This window comes from Gekko japonicus, unplaced genomic scaffold (genome assembly GCF_001447785.1).
Source record: "Gekko japonicus isolate JY-2015 unplaced genomic scaffold, Gekko_japonicus_V1.1 scaffold113, whole genome shotgun sequence".
NCBI lineage: Eukaryota > Metazoa > Chordata > Lepidosauria > Squamata > Gekkonidae > Gekko > Gekko japonicus.
In genome coordinates, this window is record NW_015160211.1 from 910,127 (window position 1) to 931,865 (window position 21,739).

General features: G+C 42.3%; 1 protein-coding gene and 1 long non-coding RNA gene across 3 annotated transcripts in view; one reads left to right on the plus strand and one right to left on the minus strand.

Annotated features, from left to right (window-relative positions):
* CSTF3 (cleavage stimulation factor, 3' pre-RNA, subunit 3) overlaps nucleotides 1–15,343 on the minus strand; it is a 103,577-nt gene extending 88,234 nt beyond the window's left edge. Inside the window, exons 1-3 of the mRNA XM_015409707.1 lie at nucleotides 15,124–15,343; nucleotides 1,744–1,845; nucleotides 1,524–1,619 (exon numbers count right to left, since the gene is read on the minus strand). Of these exons, the coding sequence (XP_015265193.1) occupies nucleotides 1,524–1,619; nucleotides 1,744–1,845; nucleotides 15,124–15,153 (228 nt within the window). The 5' untranslated portion in view covers nucleotides 15,154–15,343. The remainder of the gene's footprint in view (nucleotides 1–1,523; nucleotides 1,620–1,743; nucleotides 1,846–15,123) is intronic.
* Nucleotides 15,344–15,511: 168 nt separating this feature from the next.
* On the plus strand, nucleotides 15,512–21,350 carry LOC107109171. Of its 2 annotated transcripts, XR_001482468.1 has the most exons (5): nucleotides 15,512–15,616; nucleotides 16,795–17,044; nucleotides 18,316–18,440; nucleotides 20,667–20,754; nucleotides 21,210–21,350. It is a non-coding gene; the product is annotated as an uncharacterized LOC107109171 (long non-coding RNA). The 2 variants fall into 2 exon arrangements; XR_001482467.1 differs by lacking the exon at nucleotides 18,316–18,440 and having other exon boundaries at nucleotides 21,210–21,340.
* The last annotated feature ends 389 nt before the right edge of the window (nucleotides 21,351–21,739 follow it).

Sequence of the window (21,739 nt, forward strand, 5' to 3'; positions counted from 1 at the left end):
TCTATGTCACTTCCGGGTGACATAGGCATGTTGTGTGACACCCCTGCCTACTCCCGGAATGCCCCCCAACCTCCCCAGGGGGCACAACGAACCTGGAAAGCCTATATATGTTATGTAAATGAATCCATGTAGCTAAGTGTGATACTGCAATTTAGTATAGAAAGGAGAAATGTATCTTGGATCCACTGACGTGTTTCCAGGGACACGAGTACTTCTGCCCACAAAGTATGACTTTCTCACCTCCCCATTCCAGCTGCAACCTAAAGTAATCCTGGGGTCCCCTGTCCCCAAGAAGCAGCATTCTGGGCTGCAGCAGGAAGGGGGAGGTAAGACAGTCGTGCTCTCTGGGTGGAAATCCTTCTATCCTTGGAAAGACTCTGGTGGATCCTAGCTGAAAAGTTTTCAGTCTATAAAACAGGAATCCATAAATGTTGTTATACTGTGCCTCCTGAAGTCAAGCAAACAGTTCTTTAAATTTCACTAAATATAAATAATACAGAAAGCAGACTGTTCACCTGCAAGTGCACACTTGCCCTAAACCTGCAACCAAGCATATCATATGAAAAAAATAATCAGAATGGCCATATTACTACAGATTATTATGTAACATTTAGACCTCAGGGATTTTCTAGTGTGCAAGTCACTCACAGTAGGCACTGGCTTGTAACATTCTTCCATAATTCATCTTTTTCATACCATGGTATCTCAAATTATAAGATCTTTACTGATTTTGTATACCACATATGCAATATACTAGGAATTCTTCAAACTGGCTTTACTTACCATTTTACATAGAAATGCAAGTCACAACTTGTGTAATAATTACTACACTAAGTTACTATCTACTACTTTTAAACATATTTTGTATACATATACGTGTCAGTAAAAAGCATATGTACCTAGATAAAGTATAAATGAGGATAGTAAGTTATTTTTCTAAGAATACTGCTCATTAAGACTTCCAGGTCACATTGTACATTTTAACAGAACAGGGCACAACTTAGTCATTTTGGTGATGCAATATTTTGCTAGGTATGTGCTTTCATTTGACTAGGATAGCTGACATCTAAGTTTAACACTTTCAGCTATTTTCACATAAAATTATCTGCATTTCCACCCCATCCCAACCTGAAACATTTCAGAAATTTAAACCAGCCTAGAAATCAAATTATTAGAGCCCAACAAATAACAAAAACATTTAAGTTAGCATATGAAAAAGGAGCTCTAAATAAATGACACAGGAGGCAATAAATTGACACGACAAGTAAATAAAAGGCTAAAGCACTCCAATACCATTGAAACTGTTTTAATGTTGTTGCAAGTGCATAATGCAACAATCATCAGACCATAAAGAGACCCAAATACTTAGAATTCATTTTAAATACCCCTTTCCACCTATTTTACAGAAAAAAATGTTGAATTCCTCCTTTACCCAGGTTTGTGTGTGTGTGCCTAACAAATTAACGTTTCTGTGCCAACTTAAATTCCTACTATGTTTTAAAAAAGAAAATGAAAATATTAACCTCAGCTTCAATGTACAGTTTCCAGAATCTGCCAGAACTTGGGAACTGGGCAACAAGGCGTTCATAGGTCTTCCGTGCTTTGTCTATAGGTTGATTCTAAAAATTGAAAACCAATAAATATTTACAATATTTATGATGTAAAATCATACACAATTACTTCAGAACCAATCACTGTGAGTGGACCCATTTGATAAGGAAACGTAATCCTATGTCACTAAACCTGTGCCTCTCGAATGAGAATGCTCCAAGCGTCAAGGTCATATGGATTCTCTTCTAGTTTCTTTTCAGCTTTCTTTACTTTTTCTGGGACATATTCAGCAGCCTAGAAAACATAAAGTAGAAGGTTAAGGATCCCCAAATAAATTTATACATTCAGTCCCAACTGCTTCTATTAACGATCAGTATATCACTAGAAATGGGGGTGGAGGTTCATAACAGTACACAGATGAACTGGCCCAGAAGTCGCAGACATTATCACACTACACAGGAAATCAACTGCATAATATCAAGGGCATGGAATGTCACGGTCATCTTTTGCTTATTTTAAACTTTTTTTCATTATCTTATGGTTGACAAATTTTATACAAAAAAGTAAACGAGGGTGGGGGGGATAGATTAAATGCTTCACAACGTGAAGACCTGCAATTGCTCAACATACTTTTTCTACTTAATTAATGAAGCTCTTGTGCACCTTGGGCATTCCAGTGTAAGAGTGCTTGCACTAGCAGTTTTCTGGGGGATTAGTGTAGGGTTCACTTGACATTCTATACAATGCATTACCATTGAACAATGTTGCAGGTGTTTCAAACCATCGTAAACGAAGACAGCTACAGTCTGCTAGAAAGCATATTTGATGATTTGTGAATATATTCTGGATATAGCAGGTGCTCAGAGGTGAAATGGAGAGCCAGTTTGGTGTAGTGGTTAAGTGCGTGGACTCTTAATCTGGGAGAACCGGGTTTGATTCCCCACTCCTCCACATGCAGCTGCTGGTGTGACCTTGGGTCAGTCATAAGTTCTTTCAGAGCTGTTCTCTGAAAGGCAGTTCTCGAAAGAGCTCTCCCAGCCCCACCTACCTCACAGGGTGTCTGTTGTGGGGACGGGAAAAGAGATTGTAAACTACTCTGAGGCTCCTTTGGGTAGTGAAAGGCGGGGTATAAATCCAATCTCTTCTTCTTTGACTAAACCTGGGGATTGTAAATCCTCAATTCCCTGCCTTTTCTGCATTTTCCTTCTCTGTCCTGATCTCTTCTTGTATGTACTTGCAACCATGAGGGTCCCTCTTTCTCCTTCCTTTCTCCTGATAGTGAATTATCTGTTGTTGCAAAGCAGCTCCAAGCAAACTCAAATTTTCATCATCCAGAACAGGCATGGATTTGACTGTCCCATATGAGACAAAAGACAACTTTCCATAAGCATTTCTAAGGAAGAATCCTTCATCCTTCCTTAATTCAACAGACTGAGACAATCACTACTGTCTTAGTATGGAGTGACTAAGGTGATGGGGGCCAACACTGTAGGAAGGGACAGATAGCAGTCTTTTACCATAGATATTCTCAATGCTTTGTTTTATTTAGCTATCTCATTCCAGTGTTACACAATGAGGAAAGTTTTAAAAAGACACTGTCAGGCTCTGACTCCTGGGGGGGGGGGTAGAGTTTGGTGCAGGCATGCCCCTTTTGTCAGTCGTCCTGTCCAGTGTTCCCTCTAAGCTGAGTTAGTGTGAGCTAGCTCACAGTTTTTTAGCTTCCGGCTCACACATTTTTGTATTAGCTCAAGAAGGATGGCTCCAGGGCAAACTAATTCATGCAGTAGCCAAATGGCTCACTCACTTTAATGCCAGTAGCTCACAAAGTAGAATTTTTGCTCACAAGACTCCACAGCTTAGAGGGAGCATTGGTCCTGTCAAAGTCTCAGAAGGGGAGTAGAGTACCTTCAGTCATCTCCCTGCCCTTGGTCCATCCACTGATAAACTATGCACAAACTGGCCCATTCTCCTCAACTCCCTGAGGACCCACTTAATAAAGGTCTGGGGGGGGGGGAGAGTGTCCACAGAAGCGCCAGTCCTATCTTTTGGGGCCGAATGCCCTGCCCATGTGTGCTGGGCTCCAATGGCTTCCTTTGGGATTCCCTTCTCTTGCTCACTTGGAGGCATTAAAAACCGCTGGCAGGTGCTGCTCCCAAGAGATGGGTGGCCCCATTTCTGGTCTATTCCCGGGCCCCTCCCCTCCCAGGCTGGTAGCCCTGTCCCTGCCTCCTTCCCTCTTGCAGGCTGCCCTGTCTTCTAGCTAGCCTCCCCTGCTGTCCTGACCCACACCAGGCTCACCCAGCCTTCCTCTTCTTCTGGCAGGCATGCCGGTTTCCCAATGCTCTGACAGCCTCCTCCCAGTGCCCCTCCAGGCCTGTTTGCAGGGCACATTGGCCTTCTGCTGAGCCTGCCAGGGCATGTTGCTGTGATCCCAAAACTACTGCAGCTGCCTGACTCAACTCCCTGTTTTCAGAAAGCAGCAGGGAGAACACTGATGGTTCAGCCACTACCTCAGGCCCCTTGCCACACCTCTGGACATTTTAAAGGTGATACATCAGCCAAATAATCAGTGGCTGGTAAGTAACTTCCCCCACTCTAATTCACTCATCTGAGGCTCCCTCTTCCACACATTTCTCCATTATCAGAATATAGGAAGGGAACAACATACATAGACTCCCCTCCCCAATTCCTATTAGTAAGGGGCAGGTGACATTTGCTAAGGTTAACAGATGCTCTGGTGGAAGATGTGCCATTGATGGGTCCTCGCTCCCTGGACCAGTGGGAGAAAGGTCTGGGGCAAAAATGACAAAACACTGCATATCATGCAACATCATTTCAGCCCACTGCCCCACTCCTAAAGCTCCCAGGGAGGCCACCAGCAGCCTAGCATTTCTAGATGTGCCCTGTTTAAGACTGAGACCTATTCTGAAGGCAGTACATAGAATGGGTTTACATACACACTCCAGGCAATGCTCCCTCTAAGCTGTGGGGTCTTGTGAGCAAAAATTCTACTTTGTGAGCTACTGGCATTAATGTTGTGAGCGAGCAATTTAGCTACTGCATAAATTAGTTTGCGCTGGAGCCGTCCTTCCTGAGCTAAGACAAAACTCTGTGAGCTGGAGGCTAAAAAACTGTGAGCTAGCTCACACTAACTCAGCTTAGAGGGAACACTGACTCCAGGAATTAGTAGCAACACAGCCTGGTACTGTAGCTTTTAGAGTAGAGAAATTTCATTCTGGAGGCAACACGTGGCTGCTTTATTCTCACTTTTCCCTTTGTAAATAGGGAAAACAGAGAGTGTTTCTCAATTGCCTTCAAAGTTACATTGGCTGTATGCATGGTTGGCTTGACTGGTTACATAAAGGCAAATTTTATTATATTTTATACAGCAATTGTATTGGACAATATGTGAGAATGGTGGCACGAAAATATTAGCCTCTCTTATTCACTCCTATCATTATTAAATAACAACCCCAGAAACTACCGTTTTAGTATGGCGGGATATAAGTTGAATAAAATAATTAAATCATAAATTAGATCATAGAAATAAAATCAAGATGAGCTCTGCCGCCAGGTTTACAATGCAATTAAAACAAAACGAGAGTAGAGAATGGAAGAGCCAAGGCAAATAAAAATAAGTACATCTTCAGTGGCAATATGAATGCAAGGAGGCAAACATGAGTGTAAAGGCACTGCGTGAAAATCAAAACATTACTATATACTTGGATTACTGGAAGTGGCAATGAATATGCAATACGATCCACAAACCGCCCATGTAAGGCAGGATTTTCAAATACACTTATGTTTAAGCCCTGTTCTTAATGGAATGTACTTCCAAAGCAGCATGTTTAGCCTACAGTATTTAAGAAACTGAAGCCACATGGCAAGTTTTTGCCAATGAGTTTGTTACTAAAGGAGAACATATTAGGATAATCTTCAGGCATTGTTCAATGTATATGTTTACAAAAATGTTAGTGCATTAATGTTTTTAAAAAGATAACACATCTGACATCAAAAAGAATCTTAAGCTAAATGTTATTTTGGACAATAGCAGGGTGTTGTTATAAGTTATGTTACAACATGGGATCAAATTTAATTTTACATCTTGCTTTGGATTCATTTTATAGCATTTACAAAAGTAAACTCTTCTATGAGATCAGCTAAGTGTGCCAAAATGTTCTGGATAATGCAAATATTCAGCTTTCCAAGAATACAGTACTAAAACCAAAAACTTATAAATCAGTCAAGATTGAAGTGTTACATTTGTATATCCCATCAACAATGCTTAAAAGTAGCTTTAAAAGATATACAGTTAGAATATACATAACTAATTTAAACAAAAATTTGAGATATTTTAAAAACTCAATGATAGGCTTACATGTAATACCAGGACTTAGCTAAACTCTTTGCCCACTGATGTTATATATCTGTTTTCCAATTTATTTGAAAGCAACAGAGTTCCAACTGGTAATGTTCCTAATATGTACAGAACAAATATGAACATTACCATTCTAAGACCTGACATGGCATAGTCAATTTTCCCCTTCTGCTTGTAAGCTTCCATACAAGAGTGGCATATACTATGCAAATCTAGCAAATTAGTGAGGAACATTGGATTATTTTACTTGAAAATCATTAGTTTTACTTTACTTACTTCAACAGATGAAAAAGTAAATACAAAATACAACTCTGCCTAAAAACAGGCCAGAACAGTATTATAACAGTATAGTGGGTAGGGCCAATGTGTAACAAAAAGGCATTTATTTTAAAACACTGCCTAAATCATAATCACAATGAGTGCAGTACAAAAAACTAGTATAAAAATAATATACACAGAACCCAGTCTCAAACTCAAGCACAGTTGCAGTTATGTTGTTAGTTTTTTTAAGTACTTCCACATATGGCTACACTTAAGACCTGTACTGAACGAATTTTTCAGTCCAAGGCCTCATCCAGTGTGGAACTTACATACAAAAGTTCCTGCTGGCCCTCACAAGGCAGCCTACTAATGCTACCCCAACAAACACTCCAACATTTACAGAAGCATCATACTCAAGCAACTCCAGCTTCTCCATTTTTCTCATCACACGAGCACCCCATCTCATTGTTCCTTTTCTTTCAGTCACTCAAACAAACAAGAATACCTTCCCTTTCTGTCTGTCAACCACCCCATGGTCCTTTTTCTTTCTCATTAATCCTCAACATAAGCATCCCAGTCTTTCATTCACCCCCAGTCACATTCCCTTTCTTTCCTCTCTTGGAAAGACAGAGTACCTTTCTCACTCCCCAGCAGCCCATTCTGCCATGATGTCCCTCCTCAAACTTGCCTTAATTTTGAAAAACTGGGGTGCTGGGATTCTCCTACTAAGGGAGAGAACATTAATCAGTAGAGCCTTCTGAATTCTGGCATTAAAATCTGAAACTCGGCCTTGACTAGGGGGAGCCCACACTTGAAAATAGGCCTTGACTAGAGGGAGCCCACACCACTTGTGCTTTCATTGTGTTCTTATAGTTCTTTTTAGGTTGCACCACAATGAACACTAGCATGTCCTGAGCAAGACACCCTACCCTGTGCTCTCGAAGCTTTACGCCCACTGGGGCTCAGGAAGGCCTCTTCTGCTGCACTGATCTGGTGGCAGGAGGGATGTTTTTGGCTGTGCCCAACCCACTCTGCCTGATATTTTAAATTTTCAATACTGTGTGCCTTTTGAGGGACAGACCCTGGCTCCCTTCCCTCCCTGATGGGAGATTCTGAAAAGGAAGCAGAAAAGACAATAAGAAAAGCTGCTACTGAAGGACAACAGAGCCTGCAGCTAAACACTCAAGGGACTATAAAATGGGTTGTCAAGGCCTTAAAATGCCAAGCGCTGTATATTCCTTCGCCTTTAAAAAGCATCAACTAGCAAAATGGAAATTGAAACTGATGAAACAGAACTCCAAAATGGCTGTGTTTCTGTTCAACAGGTAGAACCATCTCTCAATCCCGCACTGCATGCTTGCCCTCTTTTCTCAGAGTTGGTCACAACTTCTTCCAAGTTGACTTCCGGTTTATGGCGGAGCGCTAGCAGACTCACCTCCCAGACCTCCCGGGGGTGAAGCTGCGCTCCAGCTGAAGGAGGGGGTGCGCAGGCTCGCTTACCCCCCCCCAGGTGCCCGGCAAAGGGACCCTGGCCATGGAACTTATAAGAGGTTGCCTCTTCAAGGGTGAAATGCCGGAGAATTGAGGCGCCTCTTCGTTCTGACGGTTCTCCGTGCTGTGCGACCGAATGGACTTAGTGACGCTGACCGGGGCAAGCGTAGATTGAGCGGCAGAAATGAAAGCTGAAAGCGAGGTCGAACGACCAATTATGTACGTGAGTCAGTTTTGAAGCGTTTATTAAAGGGGAAAAGATAGCTCCCCACCCCACAGAACGGGAAAAAGGCGAGCGGGGGAGGGACGCCTCCCATGCGCATGAACTTTTGAGCGATTGAGGGGGGAAGCGGAAGAAAATGCGAAGGTGCCTAGAAGTACTTACCAAAGCGAATCTAAGCGGTCAAGCGCACATTCAGAGACTTTGAAAAAATTTGTGAAAGTAAACAAGAGATAAAGATGGCGGGGAAGGAGGACAGAGAAAAACTTTTGAAAGTGAAAGGGTCTGAGAGCCCAAAACCAGAAGCTACCAGCGAGGTTGCAAAGTCTATAGCGGAATATATGCGCCCTCTGCTGGAACAGCTGAATAACTTCAAGGAACAGATGTCTATAGTGACTCAAAGTATTACTGCACAACAAACCCAGATAAACAATATGATACAAATAATGAAGCAAGATACTGAGATGGTAAAGGAAGTGGCTGCAACTAACCAGAAGGTGAAGAAAAAAGTGCAAAAACTGGAAAGGAAACAAATCTCCATGGAAGATCAACTGTTGCAAGTACAAATGGAAAAGGCCAACATGATTCTTTGCTTCCAGGGCATGCCAGAGACAGGGGGGAGAATCTTAAAGAAGTGATGAGTGAATTACTAGCCCCAGTGTCGGAAATGAAGGCAGAATCGTTGCTGAGCGAGATGGATGTGGTTTACAGATCATATTCAGGCTATATAAAGAAAAATAATCTGCCTGGGGAAATTGTTGTAAGATTCTCAAAGAGGCATGTGAGGGATGCCTGAAAGCGGTCACTGGAATACCCCTGAAAGTGGGGGAAAATACCATCAGAACACTAGATATTCCATTTGAAGTAAGACAACGGAGAAATAAGTACAAAGAGTTTGTGCTTTTTCTTCAGACAAACTCAATTGGATATAAATGGCTATTTCCAGAAGACGTTAATTTCAAGTTTAAGGATAAAAAAGAAAAGATTGACTCTGTTCTGAATGCTCAAGAATTCCTAAGGGTTCAGCTGGGAAGACCAGAGGACGGGGAAAAAGAAGAGGACAGCAAGTCTAGTGGCGAGCTGGACTCGGGTTCTTCCGGAGAGGACTCTCTGACAGAGCAAGGGGCAGCTGCTCCAAAAAGTCCTTATAAGCTGCGGAAGAGACGAGGAAAGGAGAAGTGAAGGACTCTGAATTGTGCCTTTGAGAACTCTGAAATGGGATGATTGGGGGTATTGTTCCTAGACAGTTAAATTTAAGAGTTAAAGAAAAAGAAAGTAATATAAATGTTTGACTCAGTTTATAATAATCTAAATGAAATGAAGATTTGTTGTAACTAAGCTAGTGAGGATCTCCTCTCTTGGGTTTTTAGTTAGTAGTGGGTTCTTTTGCTTTATCCTATATATGTAGTCCCCCCTTCCCTTTTTTCTGTAGTAGTTTTGTAGTTTGATAAAAAATAATTAAAAATCCCCTCCGGGGGCTCAAAAACAAAACAAAACAACTTCTTCCAAGTTGAAAGATCTCTTCTTTCTTACATCCATATATTCAGGTGAGCAAGTGGAGGCAGGGAGCTGCAGTAGGCTGCTGTTTTTTGTGGGCTGCTACTAATCAGCTTGAGGATCCAATAAAAACTCTACAGGATTAATGTACTTTGCCACCTCTGCCTACCCACGTCAGCCAAAAGTTTTGTTAGAAGAACATGTGAGAATGAAACAGAGTTGATAGGCTGGCACACTACCTCCCACCTCAGCTAGTAGGGTCTACTGAAATCACTGCCTTTCTTTCTGGGGCAGTAGTAAGAAAGCAAATAGCACCCCCGCTGGTAGAGAAGATATGGTCCAGCAACTTCCAGTTCCAAACACTTTTTTCTTTGCAATGCACTATAAACCCTAAGACGGTTAAGATATTTTGGCTAAATTCTGGGGGGAAAATCAGAACAAGCCAGGATTATAAAACCTTAAATACACAAGCAGAGATCCCAAACTGAACAGCAGCATCCATGGGGTCCCACTAAAGTGCTTTATCCAAAAGCCATGCTTGCCCTAAGACTCATGTTTTTAACTCAGCCTCCTCAGATGCACTCAGTCAGAGAATCTGTATCTCATTTTGAAAGACTGCAGTAAGGGAGAGAGAAAAAAACCAGGGTGGAAGGCATGCCAAAGTTTGTGGCAGAGGCAAATCTATATAACATCAATATATTTTAAGAAATAACAGAAATGGCAAGCTTTGAGAGCTTAAAAAAAGGTATTAAGTTTTTATTAATTCTGTATTCACCTGAAGTAATGTGATAAATTGATGGATGCCACAAGATGCAAGTTGTATCACTGAAGCTAAGCAACTCTGACATATATAATCCCTGAATGGGAGATCCTCTAGAAATGATATGCAAGTTCCTCAGAGACTGAAGTGTGATTATTAATAATAATATACTCAACTTGTGGTATGGACAGAAGAGCAGTGTAAAATAAAAGCATGTTTTAGCTAACACTAGTATGTCCAGAGAAACTTGAAGTGGTAGCACCCTTTCCAATTAATCCACAGCAGTGCTCTTTCTAGCCTGAGAAAATAAACAGATTTGCACTATGAGCTGCAAAAAGCTGCCTCTCATAGCTAATGGCTCTGTGCTCATGCCACAGGAAAACAAGACAAATGGAGTACTCGTTATAGGTCTTCCTCCTGACATAGACCAGAGAGCTGCATATTCAGATGTTGTCCTATCTTGGCAAATTAAGACTGCAGAAGGAGACACTCAGAACAGAAAGCCATGAATGCACATGTCAGAAGTCTTTTTAGAGGTGGAAAGGACTGAGAAGTAAAAGTAAAATCACAAGGTAAAGTAAAAAGTAAAATTGCAAGATAACAAAGCTTCTCCTGTACCCCTCCAAACTGCAAATAGAAGGGGACCAAATATCAGAATATTACCCCTCCTTGCAGTAAAATTAATTTCTGATAATAGAAAATGAATACAGAGTATTATGCTCCACTGAATTCTTCTCCTTCACATGCTCATTTTCTAGATGCTGTGGATATTATTTTTTTTACTGGAGGAACAGGTAAGTATTCGGACAGACACCCTTATGGGGCAGAAATGTTCGATAAAAGAATCTACATGTTCATTCTGATTATGTAAGTTCAATTTTTACATTTGTCAATTCCACTAGCTAGTGTTTTCCAGACTCTGTTCATCTATGAAGTGCTCAATTGTACTTTTGTTGGTGTGGGGTTTTTTTGCCCTCAAGTTGCAACCAACGTCTGGTGACGCTGTAGAGTTTTCAATGCAAGAGCCGTCCAGAGGTGTTTTGCCATTCCCTGCATAGCAACTGTGGTATTCCTTGGTGGTTTCCCATCCAAACAGTAACCAGAGCTGATCCTGTTTAGTTTCTGAGATTGGCCTCATAGCAATGGAGGTAACCGAAATAACTAGCAATAGATACAGATAACTATATATGATTCCTTGAATACATGTATGTAGTAAGTATTGTTATTTAAATATAAACAAGAATGGTGAATGAACTGTAGGCAGACATCAAGGAGATCAACAGCATGGTACCTGTTGGTGTAATGGTGCCCAGCAACACCTTTCCTGGGGCCTGCCAAGCAGTTTAGAAAGTGGGTGGGGCCAGATAGGGCTTTCACCCCACGGAGTTTCAGATTGGCTGCTGGATATATGATTGGACATGCAGATCTTCACCCCGTTAATTCTGAAGATGCCCATGGGTTCAAAAAGGTTGGAGACTCTTGTGCTAAGCTATCCCACTAACGTAAAACCATCCACTTTAAAATTCCAGTTCAATATCTGCACAATCCTGTAATTCAGCAAGGTTATGCTGCATCATTAACCTCTAGAAAGTGTGCAAGAGAACTGACTTGGGCTGTCACAGAAATATCAACTACAGCAGAGAACAGAGAGGCACCTGTAAGGCATGCTGTCAAAAGACACCTTTTCCTCACTTGTCCAAGAGTTTTTTTCTTTAAGCTACAGGTTTTCAACATCTAAAAACCTATTTCTATATCACCTAGACAGCCAAGAAATCCTGGCACATTGCAGACTCCATCCACGTTCAAGCCACATGGAATCCAGCCAGGCCTCAACATTGCCACACATGGGTGTGTTCAGGGGCACAGTTCAGCATTTACCTGCAGAGCTGCACACTGTAGAAGCGTAGGAGAAGGAAACTGGATTTATACCCTGCCCTTCACTCGGAGACTCACAGCAGCTTACAAACTCCTTAGTAATAGCACACCACAGTCTTTTATGGACATTTACTTACCATTACTAATTTTTTAGTGAGAAACATCAGGGTTTTCCATCAGTATGGAAACCAATGGCTTAAGGCAAGCACAGCTCCGTCTATACAACCTCTTTTAGTTTTACATAACTGAACGACCATGACAAATGGACAGGAGATATGAGTCTGCACATATAAGAAAACTTTTCAACAACTGTGCTTTGAGAATGCTTTTTTATTTCTTCTAATCCCAACATGGGCCACTTTTTAAGGAGGTTAGCACACAGTTAAGTACTAATGCATTTTAATTTCATGTGTGAATGAAATTATGTCTTCTTAAAAAGGTAAAGGTTCCCTTGCTCGAAAGCCAGTCAAATCTGACTCTAGGCTTGCGGTGCTCATCTCCGTTTCCATCTCCCTAAAAACTTTTTCCAAATCAAACTGAGCCCTTGTCCTTCACTTGGCCACTAAATTTGTCCCAGGTGAAAGGCAGCTACAGCTTGGATGAGTGACTGCTGAGCAGAGCACCCCACCATAATATCCATTCTGTACCCTGTGATCAATGCTGCAGTCACAATCACACCATTCAAGAATTAGATTCAAATTTCCAGCCAGATAATCTCTTTTATCTAAGTGGCTGTCACCATGAGAGAGACTGGCTTGGCCCCTCCAACCTAGCCCCTGTTCCTTCCACTGCAGCAAAGGCAAATGGTGTCAAGAATACAGAATTCCCATGCTGGTATCCTGCACACATCCTCCTTCTGTAGAAAGCTTGGAGGATTCGTTCACATTAGATCAGGGGTCCCCAACCTTTTTGAGCCTGTGGGCACCTTTGAAACCTTGAGACAGGATGGTGGCTGCAACTACAGGATGTCCACTGTGGGAGGCAGAAAGAAGAGGAAGGGATTGGATTTATACCCCGCCCTTCACTCATGAGTCTCAGAGCGGTTTACAAACTCCTTTCCCTTCCCCTCCCCACAACAGACACCTTGTGAGGTAGGTGGGGCTGAGAGAGCTCTGACAGAAACTGCTCTTTTCAAGAACACCTGACAGAACTACAACTTGCCCAAGGTCATCCAGCAGCTGCGAGTGGAGGAGAGGGGAAACAAACCCGGTTCTCCCAGACTAGAGTCTGCGCACTTAACCACTACACCAAATTGAAACACACACACACACACACACACACACACGATGCCGAAGTGCAGCGGACAAGAGAAGTGATTTTTTTAAAAAATACACTGGAAAAGAGGAGTGAGAGAGAATAAAACCAACACTCTGGTTGCTGCTGAAACAAAATTGTTTTACACTGCAAATCCAATTAGGTTTCCACTGGCCAATCACAAACCCTGTTGAGCAGTAAGTAGCACCTCCCACTTTCTAAAAACCCTTGGTGAGCACCAGAAAAGGGGACTTCTGTGTTAGACTGTGGAAACTAACCAGCCCTCCAGACGGTCCTGATTTTTCCCAAAAAAACCTTGAGAAAGTCACCGTACTCATATGTATGGTGCAGTGGCTTGAAAACCATAACTATGTAGAATGAGGTAACAATTTCCACATTTTGCAATACATTAAAATGTGGATAATTTTTAAAGGTTCTCTTTTTAAAAGCTAGGTAAAGGTTTCCCTTGCTCAAAAGCCAGTCGAATCCAACTCAAGGGTCGCGGTGCTCATTTTCCATGCCAAAGAGCCAGCGTTGTCCAAAGATATTTCCGTGGTCATGTGGCCGGCATGACTAAACGCCAAGGCGCATGGAACGCTGTTACCTTCCCACCTAAGCGGTACCTATTTATCTACTTGCAATTTCTTGCTAGTTGTGTATAAAGTTATATAAACTGCTGAGTTTGTAACTATCCATTCAAAAACATTTCTGGCATTAACAGCATCCACTTAGTTCCATGGGAGCGGTCACATGTTATAGTGGGAAGGACAGCAAATTAATTTTTCTTCAAGGCAGTGAAGAAAATATTTTATTTTTAGTATATTTATATGCCACTTTCCTGGAATGCAACACTAACTCATACTAGCCTTAATGGATAAGGCTATTTATCTACATTTACCTACATTTAGTGATAAACAATTTTAGCAAGACTACAAACTTAAGAACATCTGGGGTACCAATGGAGGAATGAAAAGTCTAGTTCAAGCTTGGGCCTACAGTATTAGTTTTATTATCTCTGCATCCATGCTAATATCAACTGTCTGATAACATCTCAACCTTACAAAAATAAAACCACCAAACCCACAGTAATGAGTTTTGCATAGCAGTACAAACAGTAATTTGATTATATGTATTAGTTATTTACAAGTTATGCCAGTTGTATTTACATTCCTATACACATGATCCGCTGCAATTTCTGTTGAAAACTGAAAACTGCGACATAAGCCTCAACAGTGTAGGCCAATACAAAACCTGTTACAATCCTCAGTTCCATGAAAACACAATACATAAACTTGCAACTTCGGGGCATTTTCTAATTTTTGATAGGGGCATCCGATTGCGCGAAACAACGAGATTTGTCCCGCATTTACCACACGTGGACGTTTGAATGGAAAAACGGTCGGTCCCCCCCCCCCCCCCCCAGCAGGGACCTCCGGAGGCAGGGAAGTACTGCTAGTCCTGCCTTCTGTGGAATTTACTCCGTGATTATCGGCCTACACTGCTTTAACCCTCAAGATCCTCACGTGGAACAGAACTCTGGGTCTCGTTTCAAAAGAACGCATTTTAATTAAAATCAAGAATTAACTGAACGGGGGAGGAAGGGTCGCCGCGACAGACTGGGGAGGAGGAAACTAGCGGGAAGAGGCGAGATCCCATTCACGGAAAGGATTGCGCCCATTCCCCCCCCCCCCCCCCCCCCAACAGCGCCATTTTCACCATTTCGAGGCCTCGGCCGCGTTGTTCGGCCTAGCTCCATCATCTGCCCCCCCTCCCACCCAACAAAAACTTCCTCTACCTACTGCCTGATTCTTAGTGTGGAAGGCCCAGTTCGCTCACCTGATCGCCGGCGGGAGTTTCTCCAGACATAGTGAGTTAAAACGGTCCCCCTGAAGGGGAAGGAGAGGCAGCCTCGAGTCTCTCTCTCGCCCCACCCCCTGGTCTCCTTCCGTCCTTTGGCCAAACCCCAGGGTCCCCGCTAGCCACCTAGCTAACCCACTAATTCCCCCCCCTGCGTGCCGCCTCTCCCCAGTCCGAGGGACAAAATGGCGCCCCAACCAACCCCCCCACCCCCCCGCGCCTTCCTTAGTAAAGGATAGAGGCGGGGTCGAAAGGGAAAGCGCGAGCGCGCGCGGGCTGCTGGGAAATAGAAGGGACTAACGTCATAAGAAGAAAAACGCGCGAGAGGCTGAATAAACGAACAGAATCTCCCGGGAGGGGAAAAAAGCGGCGCGAGAGAGGAGAATGGGCGTGACCGCGGGACGGAGGGAAAAGACCGGACGGGAAATGTTTTCGCTTTGTGGTGTGGTGCGTAGTAGTGAGGCGGGCGTAGGTGAGTGCTTGTAAATGACTGACTGACTGACATGCGTTGAAGAGTTCTAAACTGCATTCTTCACAGAGTGGGGTGGGCTTTTCATGCTGCGCCGTTTCCCTGTTATCACCCCCCCCCCCCTTTCTGGTGTGTAGTTAGTTGCTACCACCCAAACAGTTTAACTTATTTCTGTCAGCCATCCCCTCCCGTCTGGTTGTTTATATCGGACCCATGATGAAGGGGGGGGGGGGAGACAGTGTCTATTGAATTAATTTAGAACGGTGTAACTGCCAACCTAGCAGTTCGAAAGCAAGAAAGTGCAAGTAGATAAATAGGTACCGCTTCGGTGGGAAGGGAACAGCGTTCCGTGCGCCTTGGGGTTTAGTCATGCCAGCCACATGACCACGGAAACGTCTTCGGACAGCGCTGGCTCTTCGGCTTTGAAACGGAGATTGAGCACCGCAACCTTAGAGTCGGACTCGACTGGCTTTCGAGCAAGGGAACCTTAACCTTTACCTTTAACATTCTTTAGGACGGCAGTGGAAATGTTGCTGTCATCACGCCAGCTTAGTGGATCCTTCTTTAACGGCTCACTTGTTGGCCTCTCACCGCCCCTTACGTCTTCTTACTTTGCTGTCGCTTCGTGTTCCTTCCCCCACGAAATTTGTTTTTGTGGTAGCCCAAGATTACTTTTTCGTTTTGCTTGGGCCCGCTTCTTGCGTGGATGGACAAAAAGTTCTCGCAGCGAGATTTACTGGATGTTATGTAGGCAGAAGGCGTGTTGTGGGTTGCTCAAGTCACCCAGCTAGCCAAGAAAAAAAAAGGCCAAGAACTCTGCCTGAACCACCTCAGGCCTGATCATCTGAGAGTCTCTGAGAACCTAGTTTCTTATCACGTGTTAACCTGAGGGACTTTGTCCTTCTTGTTAGTCTTTAGTCACAGCTTATAATGTTGTCTGTGATTATTAGTTATATCAACTTCACAATTTTACAAAATTGTGTTTTCCATATATGTTTTCCAGCTGTGTTCCTTCAACCATTATTAAGTAAATCCTATTCTCTGTGCACAATTTATGAAGAAAGTAAATATGAATCCCTTTATTTAAAGAAATAGGGAGATAAAAGTGTTACATGGCTTAGAGTAATTTGCATTAACTGTTAAATATGTGTTATGTATTCATGTCTTTTTTTGTGTTACAGGTCAAAGTAAAAGACAGACATGGCTATTGCACCATATATTATGTAAACAAGAAAAAGACATCCCCTCCATCATTAGACAAAATCCAGACAATGTAAATTGAGACTCAAGGCCGGTGGATGTTCCCAGGCAAGCTAATCTACAATATACTTCAAAGCATCTGAAAGTGAAAGCGTTTCGAATTCATACTCCTCTGATCCCCCTCTCGACTTTTATGACAACCGAGAGTTTGACACTGATGAATGTATCAGTGTAAGTGTTCTTCAAGCATTGTAATTGCACATATGTTCTTGATGTCAGTGGTAGACCAACGGATTTATTTCTAGATGTATAAGGTTTTGAGAGAGACCTCAGCCAACAATATAGAACACTTAAAATTTTGTAGATTACATTCCAAACAGATGGCTTTCTTCTGAATTTGATATAGCTGCAAACTTATATGGAAGACATGGTGGAGCACAAGCTTTGCTCTGGAAAAAATTGCCTTGTTACTAAGGAATTCTTGGCTAAATTTGCCATTTCAGGAGCTAGCAATGCCTTGCTTTGGAGAAGGTGAAGTCAAGGCTCTCCTTAATCAGACTATGCTAACAAGTGGATAAAACCTTGGGTGGAAGACTGATTGACTGTGAGACATCTGCATACCTACCCATTACCATGGGGGCTCACAAAGCCAGGCAACCCACCTTGGTCCAACAATGTAATTTCATCAGCAAATGCAAGTCTTCCGGGCTCTACTGGTAGCAGGAGCTCCTTTGCATATTAGGCCACACACCCCTAGTGTAGCCAATCCTCCAAGAGCTTACAGTAGCCCCGGTAAGAAGAGCTCTGTAAACTCTTGGAGGATTGGCTACACTAGGGGTGTGTGGCCTAATATGCAAAGGAGCTCCTGCTACCAGTAGAGCCCTAAAGCCAGGTGGGTTTGATGACCCTTACTGACTATGGCTGAATGTCTCCTGCTGCACCAGCTTGCCTCAGGCATGGGTGGAACTTCCACACTGCCAGCCCCTTTGTTCACCCTGCCTAGATGCAATCACCTTTAGTTACCTTTCTGGAAAGCCCCTTCTTAACTCATAGCCAAGATACCCATAGATTGTTATTCTGGATCACCCTGAATTCCTGGACTTTACAATTATTTAATTGCTATACTTTTGTGCTGAGTTCTTGTTGGGGGAATTCAGAGTCCAGAAGCTTTTCCTAAAAATCCCATCCCCACCCAGCTCGATAAGGGTGTGTGTGTTGAAACTGGCAGGAACCCAATAGTTTGAGAAAGAAACCTGTTAACAAAGTTAAACCCATTTATTGAAATAAAACCATAATACACAAATTTTCAAGCAAGTAGCAATTTCAGTATTCATTTTACAGAAGGGATCAGACAAACTAATACTTATAAACAATTAGTGCACTCATTATTCATTTAGGAATTATCTGTTTAGGAATGCATTCTGTCCACTCTGGCAAGACCTAAACCACAGTCTTGGCAGAGGGCCCTTAGCATCTCAAACACTGGTGTTAAATCCCTTTAGAATCCAGATTAGCTGTCAAGAAATCGGATGGTCCTGACGAAATCCAGACCCCTCCCTTCTATGACCAGAAGTCTGACTGGAGTAATTGTATTACTAGGTTAATTCTAAACCTTGTTTTGGAAAAGGTATGGCTGTTTTATGGTTACTGTTAATCTATTAGAAGCACTTTGAGATTGCTTGCGTGCTATTGAGATGAAGATCCCTGAACCACTTGTTCTGCTTCCCTATAACTGGCAAGTGTGTCAGTATTCCAAACTAGCCAGGCTGTGGAAATGAGAAGAGGGTTCCCCCTATCCATATCTTACCTGCTGCTGGCGGGGGGGTTTTGGGGGCATTCCGGGGATGGGCAGGGATGTCAGTGACACGCTGACATCACTTCCGGAAGTGACGTCATGGTGTCAGTGACAACAGGGTGACACTCAACTTTTTGGGCAAAACTTTATGGTAAAACTGGCGACAAACCATAGAGTTTTGCCCAAAAAGTAAAGTGTCACCCCCAACGTCGCTGTCACACTGACATCACTACTGGAAGTGATGTCAGCACATTGTGACGTCGTGCAGGGACATCTGTTTGGGGGGGCAGGCTGGAGCCCACAAAAGCAGGGGATCCCCCACTCTGAGTGGGAACCTGGCAAGCCTAGTTCCCCCTGACACTGAGTTTAATTCACTCAGATTGCTCCCAGTTTTGTTTTTATTTATTTATTAATTAAATTTCTACCCCACCCTCCCGCCGAAGCGGCTCAGTTCTCGGTGGGACTGTCGTGTGATCAAGACAGAACAGAGACTGTCAGTGCAGAGTAGAATATCATGAACTGAACGACCGAGGATGTTATATCAGCTTCTTTTAAAAAAACGAGTAATGAGTTAGTGCTAGGTTTCCTGGAATGAAAGCAACAGGAATTTAATATTTTGCCATTTTCAAGTACAACAGCTCTAAGTGACTACCTTTTCATCACTGATTTGACTTTTGTATTCTGGATGAAGTTTGGAAAGAAGCTTCTTTCTGTGAATGAACTAATAACCATATCAAGTGAAAGAACATCAGTGTAAGATTCAAGAAGCCCATTTTCAGCATATCCGTTTGGGGAACAATGATAGAAGTAGTGATGGCAGAGTAAGAACAGGTAGTTCTGGATAACGTATCTGACCCATTTCAAGTCTGGTTTGGGAAACCAAAACATCTTTAGTTACACTCATGGACAGTCTCTGGGTTTACAGGTTGATAAAGGAAGTGCATTTTTGCACTGAAATTTAAACTAGAGAAGACAGAGATAATGTTGGTTGGTATGACTGATGTTCTAGAAAATATTACTGGCTGGTTGGCATGCACACATTACACCTGTTTTAAAGCAGTTATGTTGGTTGCCTTTTTGTACCTGAGCACAATTTAAGATACTGGTTCTTTACTGTAAAGCCCTTGGATGAGCCACATCTGAATGTATTTCCCCATATGAACCTGTTCACCAGTTACACTCCCCAGATCAGCTTCTCCTCACAGTTCCTCCTCCCGGGCTGTTATATTTCTATTCCACCAGAGCCTGCATTTGTCTTGTTGCAACTACCTTAGGTGTAAATGAAGTAAATAAATCAATGCAGGTAACCTGTACAGTCAGTCTGTGTCCTTCTCCCATCATGCAATAGACATGTCTCTTCTGCTTCTCAGCCCTTAATATATACCATAAAGCATAGTCAGAAGTAGGGTTGAGTTCAGATGGGCAGTTTGAAGTGGGAGGGAGTCGTGGCAAAAAAGAACAGTTCCGGGTTTTCCCGGTCACACTGCAGCAACTGATTTTTTTTTTTAAATTTTAAATTTTTTATTAACTGTTCAAAACTCAAAACAAATACATAACTTTCAACAACAATACAACTAGCATTGTATACAAAAAAATGTTGTATCATCAACAAAGGTAATTTATATAACATATGAAAGAGCATCATTTCTACAAATGATAATATAGAACAATAAATCTATTCAAAGTGCTGAGATAATTTCTATATATCTAGCTGGTATTGAAGTATTGGCACCAATACCATCCCCAAGGGTAGCCTTTAAAAAGGGTAACCATTTCACATAAAACAAAGATTGAGCTCTATAAGTGCTGTATGGGGGTATGGATTGTGCTATTTTTTCCATAGCATAAAGTTCCCATAGCTGCATATACCATTGGTGTTTCGTTAGTGTGTTAGGACTTTTCCAATTTCTAGCAATTACCATTTTGGCTGCGCTTAACATTGTGGAAATGAGATCTTTAGATGAGTTGGGAATTTCTACATCTTCCCATAAATCTAAAAGTATGAGAGTAGGTGATAGTGGAATATTAATCTTGGTTATATGTTCTATTATTTCTAAGATCAAAATCCAAAAGTTCCTGACCTTCCTACACATCCACCAGCAGTGATAATACGTTGCTACCTCATTGCACGATCGCCAGCAGAATGGTGAGTAGTCTTTATTAATTTGGTGTAGTTTGGATGGGGTGAGATACCATCGAAGGTTTAGTTTCAAAGCTTGAGCTCTGATATTCATAGCCTTGGAAGACATGCTTGGAGATAGCCATATCTGGGACCAAATGGATTCTTCCATGGGCACAGAACAATCCTTATTCCATGCCAGTTGATGTGACTGCGGAGAACTAGAGGTATGTGACAATAGCTGTTTATAGAGTTGTGAAATCAGTCCAGTTCCCGATGTTATTTCTGACGATAACAAGCTTTCAACTGGAGTAAGTTGCTTCATTCTTTCCCCATGAAATATAGTCTTCCATAGGTTGTGGACTTGAATGTATTCTAACCAATTGATTTTACATTTATATTTTTCTTCGATTTCCAGTTTGGTTAAGATTTTGTGGTTGTTTGTGATATCCTTGAATCGTAAAATGTTGTTCTCTCTCCAGATCAAAAATGAGGTATTTGCGTGCGCCGGAGGAAACCATGATTGGCCAACGAAAAAGGTAAGTACAGATGGTTTAGAAATTTGGGTTGGGTACCATTTGTCCCATGTTTTAAAGGAGTTAACAAGGAAAATGTTTTCGGTAAGGGTTTTAGGTCTAGCTTTAGGAATTTCCCAAAGCATTTCTTGAAAAGTTCTAGGTGATAAGTAGGACTGTTCTATCATTTTCCATTGCGCCTTGTAGTTGTTGCTATATTGCTTAAAAATTCCGATGAAAGTCGTGGTCTCGTAATACAAACAAGGAAGATATTTTCGGTAAAGGTTTTAGGTCTGGCTTTAGGATTTTCCCAAAGCATTTCTTGAAAAGTTCTAGGGAATAAGTAGGATTGTTCTATCATTTTCCACTGCGCCTTGTAGTTGTTGCTATATTGCTTAAAAATTCCGATGAAAGTCGTGGTCTCGTAATACAACATTAAGTCCGGAAGTGATAAACCACCACAGTTTGGATGTCTGCGCAGAGTTCCATAGTTTATT